Source organism: Anolis sagrei, chromosome 6, assembly GCF_037176765.1.
Source record: "Anolis sagrei isolate rAnoSag1 chromosome 6, rAnoSag1.mat, whole genome shotgun sequence".
NCBI classification, from domain to species: domain Eukaryota; kingdom Metazoa; phylum Chordata; class Lepidosauria; order Squamata; family Dactyloidae; genus Anolis; species Anolis sagrei.
In genome coordinates, this window is record NC_090026.1 from 23,294,021 (window position 1) to 23,315,155 (window position 21,135).

At 41.3% G+C, this 21,135-nt stretch overlaps 1 protein-coding gene and 1 pseudogene across 3 annotated transcripts; both read left to right on the forward strand.

Annotated features, from left to right (window-relative positions):
• The first annotated feature begins 211 nt into the window (after nt 1-211).
• On the forward strand, nt 212-7,845 carry LOC137097416 (sulfotransferase 1C1-like; annotated as a pseudogene).
• On the forward strand, nt 7,369-20,523 carry LOC132777980 (sulfotransferase 1C1-like). 3 transcript variants are annotated; one of them, XM_067469918.1, is made up of 8 exons: nt 7,369-7,432; nt 10,956-11,121; nt 11,260-11,388; nt 11,486-11,583; nt 12,755-12,881; nt 13,272-13,366; nt 17,146-17,326; nt 19,817-20,523. In XM_067469918.1, the coding sequence occupies exons 2-8, from the start codon at nt 10,959-10,961 to the stop codon at nt 19,900-19,902; spliced, it is 879 nt and encodes a 292-aa protein (XP_067326019.1). In that variant the 5' UTR covers nt 7,369-7,432; nt 10,956-10,958; the 3' UTR covers nt 19,903-20,523. The 3 variants fall into 3 exon arrangements, with proteins under 3 accessions (XP_067326019.1, XP_060636547.2, XP_060636546.2); XM_060780564.2 differs by lacking the exon at nt 19,817-20,523 and adding an exon at nt 18,261-18,473 and having other exon boundaries at nt 10,953-11,121; XM_060780563.2 differs by lacking the exon at nt 19,817-20,523 and adding an exon at nt 18,261-18,473.
• Nucleotides 20,524-21,135: the final 612 nt, after the last annotated feature.

A 21,135-nucleotide genomic window follows, 5' to 3' on the forward strand; every position in this document is an offset into this window, starting at 1 on the left:
AAGCACAGTTAGTACTTTATTTCATAGGGCAGGCAAACTGGCATTGCAACTGGACTGTCACCAAAGGTCTCTATTGCACAATGCCCTGTGCCTCTTCCCTGTAATTCGCTTGTCCATATCTACTCACCAGTAAAATCTGACATATCCCTCAATCCCATAAGATTCCCCTCATCTACATACCTTGGTAAAATGGGTCCCTTCTTCTACTACCATGGAGTGAGTGTCTTCTTCTCTCCTCTCTCTCCTCCTCAGTACTGACAACCTTTCTGATTTGCATTTATTTTAGTTTTTACAGAGTTTTTCAAAATTAAAATTGTGGAATTGCTAAAAAAATAAAAGTAAAAATGAAGCAATCATAGTAGGAAGGAAGGGAAGGTTATGAGGGTATGTAACAATCTAATCATTGAGTCATGTATTGCTGAATCGGTGCAATTGCACAATTGAATATCAAAAGCGCACACCCCAGAATGTATCTGCTATCAATGATTTCTTGGGTACATAGCTGCATTGATATGGTGGAGTCCTTAGAGATAGGTGGTTAGAATTCCATGGCCTGTTCCCTCTTGTTTTATCTGTTTCTTCCTTGTCTATAGGGTGAAATACCCAAGTCTAACCAGCATTCATTCCTTCTCCCCTTGGCAGTTTTCATCAAGTAGCCATCTTCATAATCAATAAATGTTTTTTCTACTCTTATAAAACTGTCTTTGGTTGATTTGATTGATTCTGGGCAGTCAATTTCCACACAGATGCTGCAATTCTGGAATATATGGCACTGTGGACTCAGGTAAACAAGTTCAAAGCAGATATTGTGGGATTTTCTGCCTTGGTATTCTGGGATATAGGGCTGTGTGGAAGGGCCTTCCATGTGCCCTGCAAGCCAAACCTGATAACCTTCTCATTTGCAGTTATCCCAAATAAGGGAAATATAGAGTGAGAAAGAGAAATTGGATACTGGCATTACCGTGAGGAGCAATTAGCAATGGTGAATGAAGGAGTTACAAGGCTTGGGAGACAGAAAACCACTCTTAGAATTATGGACTCTTCGTTTCTGTTGTTCAACCCTGTGTCATTAGGAACTACTTGGATGCAGGAAATTGTTGACATAATGGGGCATGGAGTAGACCCGCAAAAGTGTGCTCAGATCCCCATCTATGATCAGATACCCTTCCTAGAAAAATTTCAGCCTTTTCCCACAGGTGAATAATGCAGACTGCTTCAGAGAAAGGATCAGGGAGGGACTGGGTGTGGGAGATGGCAGTCATCTGAACATCCCCCTCTAATGTTTCAGGCCTGGAAGAAATGGAGGCAATGCCTTCTCTATGTATCAACACTCATTTTTCAGTCCGGCTTCTACAATCTTCCTTCTGGGAACAGAATTGCAAAGTGTGAACAAAGGGGACCATAACATCAATGGGAGAGCAGGGCTAAGTATGAGCCAAAATTCATCTTGATTACTTTTACAGTTTATTGATGTAAGCCTGGCCTGTGTCATGATATTATTTAAAAACAGGAGGTCTCCGAGCCTTGTTTGGTTCTGGCCAAGCTTTGAAGCTTGTTTGCAATGTGTGGCATCTGAAAAATATGATTTTATTGCTTTTGAGCATTAACAGAAGATCTGGACATTCTGGACAGTCCAGGATACAAACTGGACTGGCCTGTTGAGAAATGGCAGTTTTCAAACAAGTCAAATAGCAGAGTTTGGCACTCGGAGCCACAATCTCATTTTTCTCTCTTGGCTCAACTCTGTCCTTGCAAGTAATGTATTTGGCCAGAAATGGCAAAGGCATTGCAGTCTCCTATTTCCATTTCCACAACATGAACCATAGTTTGTTGGAGAAAGGAGTAAGTGGAGAATATAACTGAGATGAGACAACTGCTCTATGCCTCCCTTGATCCCTCTACTAATCAGTTTCTTGACAACAGGAGAAGAATAGGGCTCACTGACATATGTCATAGTAGAGCAGAGTTTCTCAACTGGGGATCGGGACCCCAGGGTGGGTTGCAAGGGGGTTCAGAGGGAACGCCAAAGGCCGTCAGAAAACATATTTCTGGTGGTCTTAGGAATACCTTTGGCATAGTTGTTTGGGTTCACAGTGCTCTCCGGATGTAGGTGAACTACATCTCCCCTAAATCACTGTCAATTCATCCCAAATCCCTCCAGTATTTTCTGTTGGTCATGGGAGTCTCTGTGTGGGAAGTTTGGCCCAATTCTATCATTGGTGGGGTTCAGAATGCTCTTTGATTGTAAGTGAACTATAAATTCCAGTAACTACAACTCCCAAATGTCAAAGTCTCTTTTCCCAAAGCTCCACCAGTGTTCACATTTGGGCATATTGAGTATCCGTGCCAAGTTTTGTCCAGATCCATTATTGTTTGAGTCCACAGTGATCTCTGGATGTAAATGAACTCCAAAACTCAAGGTCAATGCCCATCAAACTCTTCCAATATTTTCTGTTGGTCATGAAGTTATGTGTGCCAAGTTTAGTTCAATTCCATCATTGACGGAGTTAAGATTGCTCTTTGATTGTAGGTTATCTATAAATCGTAACAACTATAACTTCCAAATGACAAAATCATTCCTCCCTCCCCAACCCCACTAGAATTCAAATTGGGCATATCGGGTATTTGTGCCAAATTTGGTCCAGTGAATGAAAATACATCCTGCATATCAGATATTTACATTACGATTCATAACAGTAGCAAAATTATAGTTATGAAGTAGCAACAAAAATAATGTTATGGTTGGGAGTCACCACAACATGAGAAAATGTATTAAGGGGTCACCGCATTAAGAAGACTGAGAACCACTGTAGTAGAATTAGGTCTGAACAAGATCGTGAAGCACATCAAGTTTGAGAATATGAAAAACAACCCTTTCACAAAGTATACCACCAGGCCCCTTTTTGTAGTGAACCACGCTGTGTCTCCCTTCATATGAAAAGTTGGGTATCAGTGACCTGGCTCTTATGGGGTGGGATGTGAATAAATCAAGTTGTATTAGTTTTTTCCAATTTGGAATTTATTTTTTTATTTATTTGGAACATTTATACCCCGTCTATACTTGTCCATGGAGAGACCAGGACAGCTACCAACTGGCAACAATTCAATGCCAAGACAATAATACACATAATAAAATACAATCAAATGTCACACACACACAGAGAGAGTATGTGTATATATGTATATGTATGTATGTATGTGTGTGTGTGTGTGTGTGTGTGTGTGTGTATATATATATATACACACACACACACACACACACACACACACACACATTAAAACAGTTCGCCAGGTTAAAAATGTCATCCAAATCAATCCAAATTGCAGTCAATAAAATCTCATTTTTGCCAGTAAAATCAGTCTAATCTGCAAACACTTGCTCCCATGTTGTTGTTCATTCGTTCAGTCGTCTCCGACTCTTCGTGACCTCATGGACCAGCCCACGCCAGAGCTCCCTGTCGGCCGTTACCACCCCCAGCTCTCTCAAGGTCAGTCCAGTCACTTCAAGGATGCCATCCACCCATCTTGCCCTTGGTCGGCCCCTCTTCCTTTTGCCTTCCACTTTCCCCAGCATAATTGTCTTCTCTAGGCTTTCCTGTCTCCTCATGATGTGGCCAAAGTACTTCAACTTTGTCTCTAGTATCTTTCCCTCCAGTGAGCAGTCGGGCTTTATTTCCTGGAGGATGGACTGGTTGGATCTTCTCGCAGTCCAAGGCACTCTCAGAACTTTCCTCCAGCACCACAGTTCAAAAGCATCGATCTTCCTTCGCTCAGCCTTCCCTAAGGTCCAGCTCTCACATCCGTAGGTGACTACAGGGAATACCATGGCTTTGACTAGGCGGATCTTTGTTGCCAGTCTGATGTCTCTACTCTTTACTATTTTATCGAGATTGGACATTGCTCTCCTCCCAAGAAGTAAGCGTCTTCTGATTTCCTGGCCACAGTCTGCATCTGCAGTAATCTTTGCACCTAGAAATACAAAGTCTGTCACGGCCTCCACGGTTTCTCCCTCTATTTCCCAGTTGTCAATCATTCTTGTTGCCATAATCTTGGTTTTTTTGACGTTTAGCTGCAACCCGGCTTTTGCGCTTTCTTCTTTCACCTTGATTAGAAGGTTCCTCAGCTCCTCCTCGCTTTCGGCCATCAGAGTGGTGTCATCTGCATATCTGAGGTTGTTAATGTTTCTTCCAGCAATTTTCACCCCAGCTTTGCATTCATCCAGCCCCGCACATCGCATGATGTGTTCTGCATACAAGTTAAAAAGGTTGGGTGAGAGGATGCAGCCTTGCCGTACGCCTTTCCCAATCTTGAACCAGTCTGTTGTTCCGTGGTCAGTTCTGACTGTTGCTACTTGGTCCTTGTACAGATTCCTCAGGAGAGAGACAAGGTGGCTTGGGATGCCCATCCCACTAAGAACTTGCCACAATTTATTATGATCCACACAGTCAAAGGCTTTAGAATAGTCAATGAAGCAGAAGTAGATGTTTTTCTGAAACTCCCTGCTTTTCTCCATTATCCAGCGGATATTGGCAATTTGGTCTCTCGTTCCTCTACCTTTTCTAAACCCAGCCTGAACATCTGGCAACTCTCGCTCCATGTATTGCTGGAGTCTTCCTTGCAGGATCTTGAGCATTACCTTACTGGCATGAGAAATAAGGGCCACTGTACGGAAGTTGGAGCAGTCTTTTGCATTTCCCTTTTTTGGTATGGGGATATAAGTTGATTTTTTCCAGTCTGATGGCCATTCTTGTGTTTTCCATATTTGCTGGCAAATGGCATGCATCACCTTGACAGCATCATCTTTTAAGATTTTAAACAGTTCAGCTGGGATCCCGTCGTCTCCTGCTGCCTTGTTGTTAGCAATGCTTCTTAAGGCCCATTCAACCTCACTCCTCAGGATGTCTGGTTCTAATTCATTCACCACACCGTCAAAACTATCCTCAATATTATTATCCTTCCTATACAGATCTTCTGTATAGTCTCGCCACCTTCTCTTGATCTCTTCAGCTTCTGTTAGGTCCCTGCCATCTTTGTTTCTTATCATACCAATTTTTGCCTGAAATTTACCTCCAATGTTTCTAATTTTCTGGAAGAGGTCTCTTGTCTTTCCTATTCTGTTGTCTTCTTCCACTTCCATGCATTGCTTATTTAAAAATAGTTCCTTATCTCTTCTGGCTAACCTCTGGAATTGCGCATTTAACTGGGCATATCTCCCCTTATCCCTGTTTCCTTTTGCTTTCCTCCTTTCTTGGGCTACTTCCAGTGTCTCAGAAGACAACCATTTTGCCTTCTTGGTTTTCTTTTTCTTTGGGACGTACTTTGTTGCCACCTCCTGAACAATGTCTCGGACTTCTGTCCATAGTTCTTCTGGGACTCTGTTTACTAAATCTAGTCCTTCAAATCTGTTCTTCACTTCCACTGTATATTCGCTAGGAATGTTAGTGAGATCATATCTAACTGGTCTGTGTATTTTCCCTGATCTCTTTAGTTTTATTCTAAATTGGGCAATAAGAAGTTCGTGATCTGAGCTACAGTCAGCCCCAGGTCTTGTTTTCACCGATTGGATGGATGTCCGCCACCTTTGGCTGCAAAGGATGTAGTCAATCTGATTTCGGTGCTGACCATCTGGTGAAGTCCATGTATAAAGCCGTCTTTTAGGTTGTTGGAAGAGAGTGTTTGTTATACACAGCGAGTTTTCCTGGCAAAATTCTATCAGCCTGCGTCCCGCTTCATTTTGTTTTCCCAGACCATGCTTGCCTGTGATCCCAGTTGTCATTTGACTTCCCACCTTGGCATTCCAGTCTCCTGTAATGAAAATAATGTCTCTTTTTGGTGTATTATCCAGTAGGTCCTGCAGATCCTCATAGAACTGATCTACTTCTGCTTCTTCAGCAGCTGTGGTTGGGGCGTATATTTGGATCACTGTAATGTTGAAAGGCTTTCCTTGCACTCGAATTGAGATCATTCTGTCATTTTTTGGGTTGTATCCAAGCACCGCTTTAGCGAATTTCTTATTAATTATGAAGGCTACTCCATTTCTTCGATGTTCCTCTTGTCCGCAGTAGTAGATCTGGTGGTCATCTGATGTGAAGTGGCCCATTCCAGTCCATTTCAGTTCGCTGACCCCCAGAATGTCTATCTTTAGTCTTGACATCTCACCAATAACAACATCCAATTTGCCCTGGCTCATAGATCTTACATTCCAGGTTCCTATGGTGTGTTGATCTTTAGAGCATCGGATTCGTCGTTCACCTCCAGTACCGTCGGCCGCTAGCCTTCCTTTCGGCTTTGAGCTAGCTGCGTCATCACATCTGGGGCTAGTTGAACTTATCCTCTGCTCCTCCCCAGTAGCATTTTGGCCATCTTCCGACCTGGGAGTCCCATCTTCCAATGGCATACCGACATATCTCTGGTTGTACTGGTCCATTTAGTTTTCTTGGCAAGGATACTGGAGTGGTTTGCCATTGCCTTCCCCAGGGATCACGCTTGGTCTGACCTCTCTGCCACAACCGTCCCGTCTTGGGTGTCCCTTCACGGTTTCGCTCATGACATCATTGAGGTGCTCAAGCTCCAGCGCCCCGACAAGGCGGTTGCTCCCATAACCAGGATTTAAGTTTCTTCAGGAAGGTCAGGAGGGAGGAGGCAGATCTAACCTCCTTAGGGATGGAGTTGCACAGCCAAGGGGCCACCAGGAAGAAGGCCCTGTCTCTCGTTCCCACCAAACGCAACTGTGATGGCGGTGGGACTGAGAGCAGGGCCTCCCTGGATGATCTTAACGTCCTTTATGGTTTGTAGGGGGAGACACGTTCGAACTGGTAAACTGGGCCAGAACCGATTAGGGCTTTATAGGTTAAAACCAATATATTTTGAACAGTAAGAATATGATTTAAAATCAAGATAATATACATTCAAGCCATAAATAGAATGAGAGGGGAAGGAAGGAAGGAAGGAAGGAAAGAAGGAAAGAAGGAAGGAAGGAAGGAAGGAAGGAAGGAAGGAAGGAAGGAAGAAAGGCAGGCAGATAGGCATATAACAAAAACACAGTAGGCCCCTGATGCCCCATTTTTATCAGGATTTTAAAAATTATTTCAAGATTTTTTCATAATTATTTTTAAATAATCCATTGCTTTTTGTGATTGTAATTCTCAAATATTTAAACCCCCCCCCCCTTTTTTTTTTTACACTTTACATTTTGAAAGCACAATTCATTCACTCTCTTCTTCTGAGGCCAAGCTTTTAATCAGCATTTTTTTTTTGCCACAATTCACTTTAAATCCTGAACATGCAAGCAAGGTGTCTCTTTATCTTTAGAGTAAGGGCATTAATGTCAGCAATTATATAACTACATCGTCATGTGGTTTGGTGGTAGCAAAGGTCATTTTGGAAAAATTAGCAGATCTGATCTGAGAATAGCAAGATAGACGCTCAAACGGTAAGCCAAGTAGATTAACAAGTTCATACGTAGATTGTTTTCCTACCTGCAGGTATCATAGGAGATTGGAAAGAGCGTTTTACAGGAGTTCAAAGCAAACAGTTTGATAATGTTTGTGCCCAGTTATTGAGAGACAGTGGATTGACTTTTCGCACGGAGCTTTAACTGCCCTACTATACCCTTTGTAATGACTTCCATTGAAACATGCCTGGATTGATACTCTGAACTGTGCCTAATAAAATAAATCCCATGTAAGAGTCACTGAGTGAAATTTTTGTGATCTGTGAGGATTTGGCAGCCGATGAGTTTCCAGGCTCAATTCAAAGTGCAGGTTATCACCTATAAAGCCCTATACACTTCGGGTCCAACCTATCTTTGAGACCACATCTCCTTCTATGAATTGACGCAGGCACTAAAATCTACAAGGGAGGCCATCCTGTTGGTCCCACCTCTGTCTCAAGGATAGTTGGTGTGGATGTATAAATTGTATTTTCTAAAATAAATATTTCGCAGTTTCTTTTCTTTTTGATACCAGAAAAAGAAAAACTTTTTAAATTTGTTTTTCTCTCATAAATATTTTTATAAATATTGATACTCAAAGGACCAAGACTCAAAGGACCAATTTAAGTGAATCATAGTACTGTAATTGCAGTGTGATATGAAAGGGCTCCACCCAGGCATGTAGCCGGGGGGGGGGGGGGGGGCTTGTGGGGCTTCAGCCCCCCCCCCCCCCCAAATTCTCATGGTGGTTCACGAAAAGGCCTTACTGGTGCATTATTTAAACTGTTATGATTATTCATATCATGATCTGATCACCATACTCAATATATCCCATATGCATGGGGGTATTGGGGTAATGATACAAAAGGTTTGCTAGGCTAGACCCTCTTTCACTCAGACTCAGCCCCCCGCCCCGAAACTCAGCCCGCCCCCCCCCCCCCCGAAACCCCCCCTGAAAAAAATTCAGCCACCCCCCCCCCAAACGAAATCCTGGTTACGGGCCTGGCTCCACCAGCAGATGGGGATCTGCACTGAAGGAAAACTGTAATGAAAAAACGGGATGTGCACAATGGAAAGAGGGATGGTTGCCTTCCGTTTTGCATATGACTATAGTGCATTTACTTACACCATACATCTCATTACTGCTGCAATGTATAGTTTGCATTCCCCAGAGGCTTTGTTATCCAAGGTGCATGCAAGAGTGTGTAGATAGGTATGTTTGTATATGTACGGTAAGTTGGCAGGTGACTTTAGACACAGACGCATGTGTGCAATGCAGAGATGAAGTACAAGTATTTATTATGACAGTCCCAATGCATTGTTCCCTGAAAGTCAAACAGTACAGGCAACAATATTTATGGCCTGCATACACAAACCGTGAACATAGCAATATATATAGAACAGGAAGACACAAATTAGATACATGTTTCTCTTGCTATCAAAATAACTCTTTAAAATATTTTTGTAATCCGCCTTCCTCATTGAATGTTTGCTGACTGTATTGTTCACCACTCTGAGCCCCTTTGGGGAGATAGGATGGTAATAAATAAAGTTTTATTTATTATATATTCATTGATTTCCGGAGAATATCACACTAGAACACACACTTGTCATTTATTTATTCATCGTGTCAGAAGCGAATTGGGTACAGTTATAATGTATTTAAAAACACAAAGTTAAAAACTGGGCATTATACTAAATGTCCTTTCACCAGAAGCTGGCGACTTGGAGTGCTTCTGGTGTTGCTGTAAGAAGGTCCTCCATTGTGCATGTGGCAGGGCTCAGGTTGAATTGTAGTAGGTGGCCTGTGGTTTGCTCTTTTCTGCACTCACATGTTGTGGACTCCACTTTGTAGCTCCATTTCTTAAGGTTAGCTCTGCATCTCATGATGCCAGAGTGCAGTCTGTTTAGTGCCTTCCAAGTCGCCCAAGTCTTCTGTGTGCCCAGGAAGGAGTTTCTCATCTGGTATCAGCCACTGATTGAGGGGTTTCGCCTGCCACTTTTGGACTCTCGCTTACTGAAGTGTTCCTGCAAGTATATCTGTAGATCTTAGGAAGCTGTTTCTTGATTTAAGGTGCTGGCTTGCTGTCTGATATCTGAACAAAGAATGGGCCAGAGATGTCACTTCCTTGGTCCTTTCATTACAGGCAGATGTTAGATGGTACAATACCGGCGATACAGTATAATTTCTCCAGCTGTGATGGGCGTAGATATCCTGTGATAATGCGGCATGTCTCATTAAAATCCACATCCACTATTTTAACATGGTGAGATGTATTCCACACTGGGCATGTGTACTCAGCAGTGGAGCAGTAAAGCGCAAGGGCAGATGTCTTCACTGTGTCTGCTTGTGATTCCCAGGTTGCGTGCCCAAGTTAACCTTCATACAATGTTATTTCTAGCACACACTTTTTTCTTGATAGTCAAGCAGTGCTTCTTGTAAGTCAGAGACAGGAAAGCCTAGAGAAGACAATTATGCTGGGGAAAGTGGAAGGGAAAAGGAAGAGGGGCCGACCAAGGGCAAGATGGATGGATGGCATCCTTGAAGTGACTGGACTGACCTTGAAGGAGCTGGGGGTGGTGACGGCCGACAGGGAGCTCTGGCGTGGACTGGTCCATGAGGTCACGAAGAGTCGGAGACGACTGAACGAATGAACAACAAACTGGTGTGCTGCAATGCTCCAGTGGGATTCCTTCCCGGGTCATCCTCAAAGCTCATTGAAAAATGCACAAAAGAGAAATATTGTAGCCACAATGGTGAATGGGGATCCCTGAAAATGCAAGGGAAAAGGAAAGAGGAAGACACCAAAAGTTACCAACCGGTTTTAAATTATGTACCTGGATTTCCCGAGAATTATTTTTCTAGTGTGTGAGAGATAGCATGGCGTAGTAGTTCGAACACTGGACTATGAAGACTGTTTTGACTCCTAACTTAGCTATGAAACCCAGTGGGTGACTTTGGTGGGTCGGAAAACCCCATCCTAGTTTTGCCTTAAGGTAGCCATAAGTAAGAAATGATTTGAAGGCACAGAAAGCAGCAAGAGAGAAATGCTCTCTCTCAAAATTAGCAAGCCAGTTCTGTATTTTTTTTTCTATAATAAGATCAAACTTGCCTCGAAAAGAGAATCCAGTAATTCTAATTCCTTCTTGATGTAGTTTGAAGCTTGAAGGGGGGTTCACACACTACACAACCCTCTAAAGGGAGGACCTCACTCGAATAACCAGCTATAGCAGGTGAAAGTTGTTCACCTGCTTTTGTACAAGGATATATACACACACACCTCTATACAAACATACACGCAGCCAATTCCTGGGTCATAAACAAACTTCAGGAAGAAAGACAGAAACACAAGGAAGAAATGAAATCTGGCTGTTAAGAGCAAGACGTGAAGCTGGTAGGTAAACATGAGCTTGGATTCCAGCACTGGGAAATTGGTGCCTGGGGGAATAAAGAATGGACACTAGGTCCTTAAGTGGTGGGGGAACCATATTTAACTAAATATTTCTCTTGCTCCATCAGCAGGTCATGGATTCTGAAACAGATGAAGACTCCAATTCTATCAAACGCTTAACACTTGTAGATATTCATGGAGTCCCTTTGCTCAGTCCTATAATCAATGGCTGGGATCCCATCTGGAACTTCAAAGCTCGGCCTGATGACCTTCTCATCTGCACTTACCCCAAAGCAGGTACAAGGGGGGAAATGCATCAAATTGCTTTGGGGAAATAGCTGTGGAAGGCTGGGAATTTTGTGTGCGTGAAGGGCTTTGGCCAAATTGTGGCGCAGCCACAGCTCCTCTCCTTTGCTTTTCTGCCCAACCTAATAGGAACCACTTGGATACAGGAAATTGTGGACATGGTCCAGAATGGAGGGGACATGCAGAAATGTGCTCGGGCCCCTCTCCATGAGCGAATGCCCTTCATAGATTTGTACTTTCCTAAATTCAATCTGTCAGGTAAGTAGGGTGATTGTTTTATCATTACATACTAAAAACAGCAAGGTGACACAACAGGTTTATTCTCTTGTGGCTGAACTGTCACCCTTTGTTCCAGGTGTTGAAGAAGCCAATGCGATGGCCTCTCCACGCACCCTCAAGTCTCACCTCCCAGTCCAGCTCTTGCCTCCTTCTTTCTGGGAACAAAAGTCCAAGGTGATTAAAAACGACAAGACTTAATCTTTTCCTTTTTATTTATTTTTGAAAAAGGAAAAGGAAGAGTTTGGGGTAAGAAGTTTGGGAAGAAGGGATGGGAGATTAAGAGGGTGGGGAAAAATCTAAATAGGGAGAGGGGGTGAAAAAGTAACCCTATGAGTAAAAATAAGGGTAGAGAAATTTGGGAAATAGGGAGAAAGGGAAGAAAGAAAAAAGGGTTGGGGGAGAAAGGAAAAACAAGAAAAAATAAAAATGGAAAAAAAAATAAAAATTCTTGTTGATTGACTTCCACATTTTTTCTGTCAATGTTATTGGTCTCTTAATTGTTGGTTGTAGTTAATCTCGTGGTCATCCGGTATTTACGTCATTTCCTTCCGTTTTCAAAAAATTATTTAATAAAGTTCAGTCAGTTGGGCATTTGGGTGTGCCTTGATGTATTTTCAAAAAATAAGTTAGTCTACCCATGTTCATTATGTCTAATATCTTTAATTTCCACTCATCTTCCATTGGATTTTCTTTGGTCTTTCACTTTCTGGCGTTCACAATTCTGGCTGCACGAATCATGTTTTTAAATAGACTTAATCTTAGCAAACATTCACTACAGGGATATGTTTCAATCACTTGGCTGAAGCTTTAATTGTATGAAGCTAGCAGAAAGACAAGTGTGCCCAAGTTAACAAAATTGATGCGTTCCTGGGTGTTTCTCCTTTAACAGAAACTTTGGTACTAGAGCCAGCAAGAATATGGAAAGAATATGGATAGGTCATTGAATCTCAAAAACGAGCAATTTAAAATGCAACCGTTCTCATGACTGTATATATGTTGCTCTGCATAACAAAGAGTAAACACCTTATTCTTTACTAATCATCTGTGGCATATCTTTTCTCTAGCAAGATGGTGTGTGGATTGGTAAAGACATGAACTACGCGTGATTTTCATTCCGCCACAAACCCTTCATTAAAAAATTGAAAATGTAACAGTGTTGAGCCCATCTGGTTTTTCCCCCACATGTTATACATTGCAGCGAAGGGCGATGGTAAATAGAGGACAATGTAGTTAGTACTTACCTTGTAGATAAGATACCAAGTCTCATCACCAGCAAAATAGGTTATTTCTGTGGAGCAAATTATGGACATAAAAGTTTTGTAGACTTTTTGTTTTATTTCCACAGATTATTTATGTGGCTAGAAATGCCAAGGACAATGTGGTCTCTTACTTCCACTTCCACCGGATGGCCCAATCGATGCCAGAGCCTGGAACATGGGAAGAGTTTCTGGAGAGTTTCATGGCCGGGAGAGGTGAATGAAGGCTAAATATAGAAAGAAGGAGAGAGAGAAACCCAGCATCCCATTCAATAATATATTTGGGAGCCAGAATCCTTGGGGAAGAGATCCAAGTCATGTTCCACATTAACTATGTAGAGTACAACTGCCCTTTTCGATGTTTGGGAGAGAAGGTGTAAGACAGCAATAGGATATTAGTTTAACTGACTGTGAAATTTTGAAGTCATTCACTGTTTTCTTTCCTTGGGCCATATAACAAGGCAAAAAATCCCACAATATCTGGTTTGAACTGAGTTATCTGAGTTCACACTGTCATATATTTCACTTCAAAGCAGATAATGTGGGGTTTTGTTCAGCTGTGTGGAAGGGGGCCCTGAGTTATTTTTCTATTCTTATGTCTGATAGTTACCTGGGGTTCCTGGTTTGATCATGTTCGTGGCTGGTGGGAGGCCAAGGACCGTCACCCGATTCTTTATCTTTTTTATGAAGACATGCAAGAGGTAAAAAAAAGTCTGTCTCTCTCAAACACCTCCCCCAGCCATTTACACTACGCAATTGTAGCACTTTAATTACTATAGTTCACTCCCATGGTATCTTTTGATAACCATGATAGCTATTTTTATATATTTTAATTGTTTTCTCAGGTTATATGTCTTAATGCTAATTGTGTTATTAGTATAGTCAAGGTAAAGGTTTCCCCTGACATTAAGTCTAATCATGTCCAGCTCTGCGGGGTGGTGCTCATCTCCATTTCTAAGTCAAAGAACCAGCGTTCTCCGTAGACACCTCCAAGGTCATACCTTCACACAGAAGCGGTACCTATTGATCTACTCACACTTGCATGTTTTTGAACTACTAGGTTGGCAGAAGCTGCACCTAACACTGGGAGCTCACCCCTCTCCCCAGATTCAAACTGCCAACTTTTCAATCAGCAAGTTCAGCATCTCAGTGGTTTAACCCGCTATGCTACCAGGGGGCGTTGTTATTAGTATAATTATGTATTATTTGATTATTAGTATTCTGTTTTTTTATTTGAATGTTAATTTCTCTTTTGTTATACATTTACAGATATTATTTTGTATTATTTTGGGGTGTTTATTTATTTATTTAAAACATTTAAATTCCGCCCTTCTCACCCTGAAGGGGACTCAGGGCGGAGCAGAGCATATATACGGCAACATTCAATGCCGGGACACAAATTCATATACACACACATAAACATTAAAAACATTTATCTCAATATTAAAATACATCATTTAAAACCATCCTAGTATCCACTTAGGGCATTGAATGTTTGCCTTTTTCGTATATAAACTGCCCTGATTCCCCTTGGGCAGAGACGGTGGTCTATAAATAAAGTATTATTATTATTATTATTATTATTATTATTATTATTATTTATACATTACTAGCTGTACCCGTCATGTGTTGGTATAGCTAACCTTCCCTCCCTCTTTCTCTTCTTGCTTTCTCTACTTCCTTTCCTCCTCCTTTCTTCCCTTCCCTTTTTTCTTTCTTTCTCTCTTTCCTTCCTTCCTTCTCTTCTTCTTCCCTTCCACCCCCCCCCACCATTCCCTTCCTCTTTCTCCCTTTTCTTTCTTCTCTACCTATTCTTGACTGCAACCCCCAGCAGTCCTCCTGATCCATCCATCCATCCATCTATCTATCTATCTATCTATCTATCTATCTATCTATCTATCTATCTCTAGCTAATCTATCTATCTGGAGGATTGCTGGGAGTTCCAGTGGTTTTTGAGTTATGTTAATCCCACAAACGAACTTTACATTTTTATTTATATAGATTATATTATACAAATGCTTGGAGGATTTGGAGTTTTCTTAGAAAGGATGTGAACATCTCTGCTAGAGATTTCTGGTTCTGTAGCTCAGGGAAGAAGACTGAAGTGCCTCCAGATGTTGAAGAAGGCTCATAGTTTTGCTTATACAGCTTGAGCTTCATTTTGTCCAGAATTCTCAAACCCAAAATCCTCTAAAATTGTCCTCATTAGTGGGTGTGATAGTGGCACCTTTGCTTTCTGATGGTTTAACACAGAAAAACTTTGTGCACAAAGCTGTTAAAAATGTTGTGTACAATATGTATGAAATACAAATGATTTTCCTGTTTAGATTTAGGTCTCATCTAAGATTTAGGTATTCAAAAGTCACAAGAATCCCAAGTATTTCAGAGAAGATTTGCTCTATGTGTACCTCCTTGTTCATGTTCTGAACTTCTTGCTTGAAATATACTGGACTCCACAATCTTTTCCCTTCCTCCTCCCAGGAATAACATGTCACCATGCAACATTTCAGAAACTGATTTCTACTGAGCCTTTTAAAAACAATTCATCTCATAGCCAACATGAGAAAGTGGCCATAGCTGACTGTGAAGCCCTATTTTTGACCCTCCTGTTCTTCCACAGTGAGGGCATCGGTTTCCAGGTTGGAAGACTGTCCTGGTCATGGCTGGCTTGATGCACCTTCCTCTTGGCACATTTCTCCCATTCACCTTCCATTTGTACCTCTTCGAATTCCACAGCACTGCTGGTCACAGCTGACCTTCAGCTAGAGCACTCAGGAGCCAAGGCTTCCCAGTTTTCGGTGTCTATGCCACAGTTTTTGAGGTTAGCTTTAAGCTCATCTTTAAATCTCTTTTCCTGTCCACCAACATTCCGTTTTCCATTCTTGAGTTGGGAGTATAGTCACTGCTTTAGGAGACAGTGATTGGGCACTCGGACAACATGGCCAGTTCAGCGGAGTTGATGGCGTAGGAGCATCACTTCAATGCTGGTGGTCTTTACTTCCTCCAACATGCTGACATTTGTCCGCCTGTCTTCCCAAGAGATTTGCAGGATTTTTCAGAGGCAATGCTGATTGAATTGTTCCAGAAGTTGCATGTGACGTCTGTAGATGGTCCACATTTTGCAGGAGTCTAACATGGTTAGGAGGACAATGGCTTTATAAACAAGTACCTTGGTCTTCCTACGGATGTCCTGATCCTCAAACACTCTCTGCTTCATTTGGAAAAATGCTACACTCACAGAGTTGATGCCATGTTGTATTTCAGTTTCAATATTGACTTTTGTGGAGAGGTGGCTGCCAAGGTAGTGAAAATGGTCAACATTTTCTAATGTTATATCATTAAGCTTTATTTCTGGCATTGCAGAGAGATTGGCTGGTGACTGTTGGAAGAGCACTTTGGTTTTCTCAATGTTCAGTGTGAGGCCGAGCTTCTCCTATGCTTCTGCAAAGGTGTTTAGAATGGCTTGTAGGTCTTCTTCTGAATGCACACAGATTACATTATCATTGACATATTGGAGTTCTATAACAGATATTGTTGTGACCTTGCTTTAGCATTATTACACTAGTAGTTAGCATAGTAGTAACACTAGTAGTTAGATAGATGATTTTGAACTGTGGCATTGGATGAAAGTTCTGAGAGTGCCTTGGACTGCCAGAAGATCCAACCAGTCCATACTTCAGGAAATAAAGCCCGACTGCTCATTGGAGGGAAGGATAGTAAAGATGAAGTACTTTGGCCACATCATGAGAAGAAAGGAAAGCTTAAAGAAGACAATGATGCTGGGGGAAATGGAAGGAAAAAAGAAGAGGGGCCGACCAAGGGCAAGATGGATGGATGGCATCCTTGAAGTGACTGGATTGGCCTTGAAGGAGCTGGGGGTGGTGATGGCCAATAGGGAGCTCTGGCGTTGGCTGGTCCATGAGATCATGAAGAGTCAGAAACGACTGAACGAATGAACAACAACAGTTAGCCTTTCGTGTCATTCTGTCATTCTATTTGAATGTAACTTTCCTCTTTGCATTGCTTTGAATGTATTTCTTGGAAACAAAGTCTGTATTTACTGATGACTAAAATTTCTACTGCTTATAAGATGATATAACAAAACCTATAGAATAAAGGTTTTTTTTTTTAATTTGGAGGTGATTTCACACAAAAATCACAAGCCCCACTACAAGACTACAAACCCTGGAATTCTATAGGATTGAGAAAGAGTAGTTACAGTTGTATTAAAGTACTATCCCTTTGCAATGCATATTTCATTTAGCAAACAACTTTTGTAATACAGTTATCGCAAGCAATCCCACCCATTTAACATACCATTAGGGACTTTCAACAACACCCAGAAACATGAAACAAATACTGGCAGTAATAAATAACTAGGTTTCTTTCTTCTGTCCCATTACACAAGAAACACAGGGTCCATAAACAACCAACTGTCTTACTTCACACATTAAATCTCTTGTTTCGCTCTCTCTCTAGAACCCAGGTCGGGAAATCCGAAAAGTTGCTGAGTTCCTAGATATACAGCTCTCAGAATCAGTTCTGAATCGAATTTTTCAGCACACAAAATTTGAGTGCATGAAAGCAAATCCAATGACTAACTATACCATGATGCCTTCCAACTTAATGGATCATACCATATCCCCATTTATGAGAAAAGGTGAGACCAGAGGTTGAATTGCATTCGAATTGGATAGCAGAGAGGCCCTGTGAAGGAAAGTATCTCAGTTAGAGAAGAATTCTAATTAGAGTAGATCAATAAAATTAATCTGGTATACAAGAAAAGGAATGACCTCTATTTGGTAGATTGCTTTAGCAATATGAAACTAGATCACCATTACAATTATTTTTGTTTTAGTTCTCTTTCTCTCGTTGATCTCTCTTGAATTTGTGTCATGGAAACAATAGTTGCCTGGGGTTATTTTAACTATTCTCAGACAAAGTTGCTATTGTGCTGCTATAATTGAGATTTTCCTTCCTTGTGTGATAAACTTTAGAGTTAACCTGCCCAATGGCAACATTCTCAAAATACTACGGCATTAACTTCAAAAGTGGGACAGATGTTCAGTGTATTTTAATATTGAGATAAATGGGTTGTTGTAGGGTTTTTTTTTGGGGGGGGGGCTATATGGCCATGTTCTAGAGGCATTCTCTCCTGATGTTTTGCCTGCATCTATGGCAATCATCCTCATGAGGATGCTTGCCATAGACGCAGGCAAAACGTCAGGAGAGAATGCCTCTAGAACATGGCCATATAGCTTGAAAAAACCTACAGCAACCCAGTGATTCCAGCCATGAAAGCCTTCGACAATACATTGAGATAAATATTTTTAATGTTTATGTTTGTATATAATGAATTCTTGTCCAAGCATTGAATGTTTGTCGTATATATGCTGTGCTCCGCCTTGAGTCCCCTTCGGGTTAAGAAGGGCGGAATATAAATGTTTTAAATAAATAAATAAATTCAGGGAAATGGCAAACAACCTGATTTGGAAAACAGGGGCACAAAAATAACAGACTCTATAGATCATCAGGAAAAGACCATTGGGAAAAGGCAGTGATTCTTTTTTTTTCTGTATTGTCTCAATTTGCAGGCATTGTAGGAAACTGGAAAGAGCACTTCACGGTGGCTCAAAGCGAACGGCTGGATGACCTCTGTGCCCAGTTACTGAAAGGCAGTGGCCTGACTTTCCGCACAGAGCTATAGCAAACTTGTGTGCTTCTGACAAGCATTTTTATCTATACAGGCCAGGACTTTCAATTTTATTGCATCTTGCATATAAGTAATAAAGAAACTCTAAAACATCTTATAGCTGTTCAAGTTTTTCCCCCTCTACGTAATAAATGAGAACCATATTGCAGACTGGATTTGTGAAAAGAGAGGAGAATGGTGGTGAGGGAGAACAAAAACAACATTTAATCACTTTCAGGTTTTCCTATTAGGAAATCTAAATGCTATATGTTTTTTGGGTTGTTGTAGGTTTTTTCGGGCTATATGGCCATGTTCTAGAGGCATTCTCTCCTGACGTTTCGCTTGCATCTATGGCAAGCATCCTCAGAGGTTGCAAGGTCACAACCTCTGACGATGCTTGCCATAGATGCAGGCAAAACGTCAGGAGAGAATGCCTCTAGAACATGGCCATATAGCCGAAAAAACCTACAACAACCCAGTTGTTCCGACCATGAAAGCCTTCGACAATATATGATTTTTACTTCTTCACAGATTTGATGAAAATGGGAGGTTTAATAGATCCTATAGAGGAGATTAAGTATGCCAAATTGCACAGGCATCAGGAACCTCTGATGCTCAAAGAAGAGGAGTTTATGTGCCGTCACGCCTGGGGGCTGTAGCTCTTAGTGAAAGAGGCATGGATGTGACATCTTTCCCCAGGGGATTGCTTCTTGCCCTCCTTTAGGAAACTGGAACTCTCAAAGACTCAAAACACTGTAGATAACTCAAAATAAGTTTTATTGTTCACAAAAGTTATCTCTTTAAGGCAATAAGCTGGAAGTTTCAAAAGGTTAAAGGAAAATGTACATTACAGTCTCAATTAGTCCTGGGTCCAAGGAGTTTTCAGCTGAGAAGCTTTTCCAAGTTCCCTCATTCCTCAATGGCTGTAAATGCTGGAGCAATCCACAACCCCAGTCCAGATGGCCTATGTTTGAAGACTCAGGGTCTTCCTCTGGTGCCAAAAGAACTGGTCTGAAGGCGCTTGAGACTTCCCAATGTCGTTCAGGTTGGTCTGAACATGAAGCATAAGTCTCAAGGGTAAAAAACCTCAGAATTGGTGCTGAGGGGTAATTTAATCAGGGGCTTTTAGAGCCAAGTCTCTTACATCCATCTGATAGAAACTCTGAAGGTGGAATAAAAAAGGGAAGCACTCCCCTCCTCCAGGTGGAGCCAAACAATTGAGCTGAAAAAGCAATTCAGTTGGTGCAAACAACACTGATTGACAGCTATAAATAACCCATCAATCCAACTATACATAAGCAGGGTAAAAAGGCAGGAGTAAATATGATACAACAGTTTAAATCTTGCAACTAACAGTTTTACACATAGGTGGCGCCACTCACGCCGTCACAGTTTAACTAGTTTAACATGACTTTGAGATTGCTACAGACCTGCCTTGCTTTTTTTTTTTTTTTTTAGCTTCAGAGATGTTGGATGCTTTCATTCTGATGATTGCTACTTGGTTTCTGTGTCCTAGCCAGAAACCCCGAACTCATTGTCAGTGATCACTGTGTTGAGGAAGTTGGGATCACTGTTTGCGGTCTTCAGCATGTCCTGCACGATCTCCAAATGGAGTTGGTTCTGCATGAACATTAGCAGCTTTGGCACGAGTTTTGGCATTTATACTTCCTCACTCATCGGCTGCCTGTGGTGATTGACAGCTTCTGCAGGCAGGAAAATATTCAAGCATGAGCATTAAGATTGCCTACAAACATGCACCAAACCATACCTCCCGAGCTTCATTTTTTTTTATGCACAAAGATTTGTGGTTGGATACTTTTTGAACACACCTTGTACACCCCTATCTGAATGATGGGGAGAATATAGATCTGGGAATTGATGAGATAACAAAATAACTGTATTGTGTGAAATGTTTTGAATTTTGTAGTAAACCTTTTTGCTCTATCTGCAAAAAAAAGATCAGAAAGACAGAGATAGGTAAAATTGCCATAAGAGTTAACTGGACCCTCTCCCAAAATGTACATTAATTATTGTTAACTTGCATTGCATTGTTTTTGCGTTGTTTTGAGTCTTTGTGGGAGTATGATTATGGTTTCTGTTTAGCAACCTTGGTGTTTGTTGTTCCAAGGGTAATATTGTGCGCATGTGGTACTCTTTGTCATGGCCTTGGGCCCATGCAATAAACTACTTTGATGAAAAAAAATTAAACCTTTTTATTAAAAAATAAAACCAGAAAAATAAGCCAGAATGCGACTGAACAAACTTTCAGAATTTCAGATACCATTATAGACCTTTCTCCTCCAGAAGGCCTATTTTGTCAATTTTCATCTATGAATTTTGTATATGTACATTTTATTAGTATAAACTATTTTAATTTGTTTTAATCTAAGTTTTTTTAAATGGGGTTTTTAAAATCTATGGTACTTTAAGGACTTCTTCCTGTCCCACCCCATGTCTTGAAGAGAGACGAGTAAGAAATACTACTACTACTACTACTAATAATAATAATAATAATAATAATAATAATAATGGATGGCAGTGATTTTGGATTGCTCAACCACTGCCTCTTCCAAGACATTGTTCATGCCCCCTTTCATTGTGGAAGACAGACATGCTCAATGAAACATGATATATCAAGGTGTTACAGTTCTAACACTGCTCTTTCCCAAACTTGGAGGAGCAAAGACTTCTCCAGGTCATGCAGTGCCACAGATGTCTCACATTTGCCCAACTTCCTCACAGCCCTGGTCCCCTGAGCTTCCCCTGAGCTTCAGAGG

Coding starts and splice junctions, on each gene's coding strand:
- LOC132777980 (XM_060780564.2), top strand. CDS start 10,959: ATGGATTCTGAAACAGATGAAGACTCCAATTCTATCAAACGCTTAACA. Junction 11,584..12,754: donor TCTGGGAACAAAAGTCCAAG/GTGATTAAAAAC, acceptor TTATTTCCACAG/ATTATTTATGTGGCTAGAAA. Junction 17,327..18,260: donor ATCCCCATTTATGAGAAAAG/GTGAGACCAGAG, acceptor CTCAATTTGCAG/GCATTGTAGGAAACTGGAAA.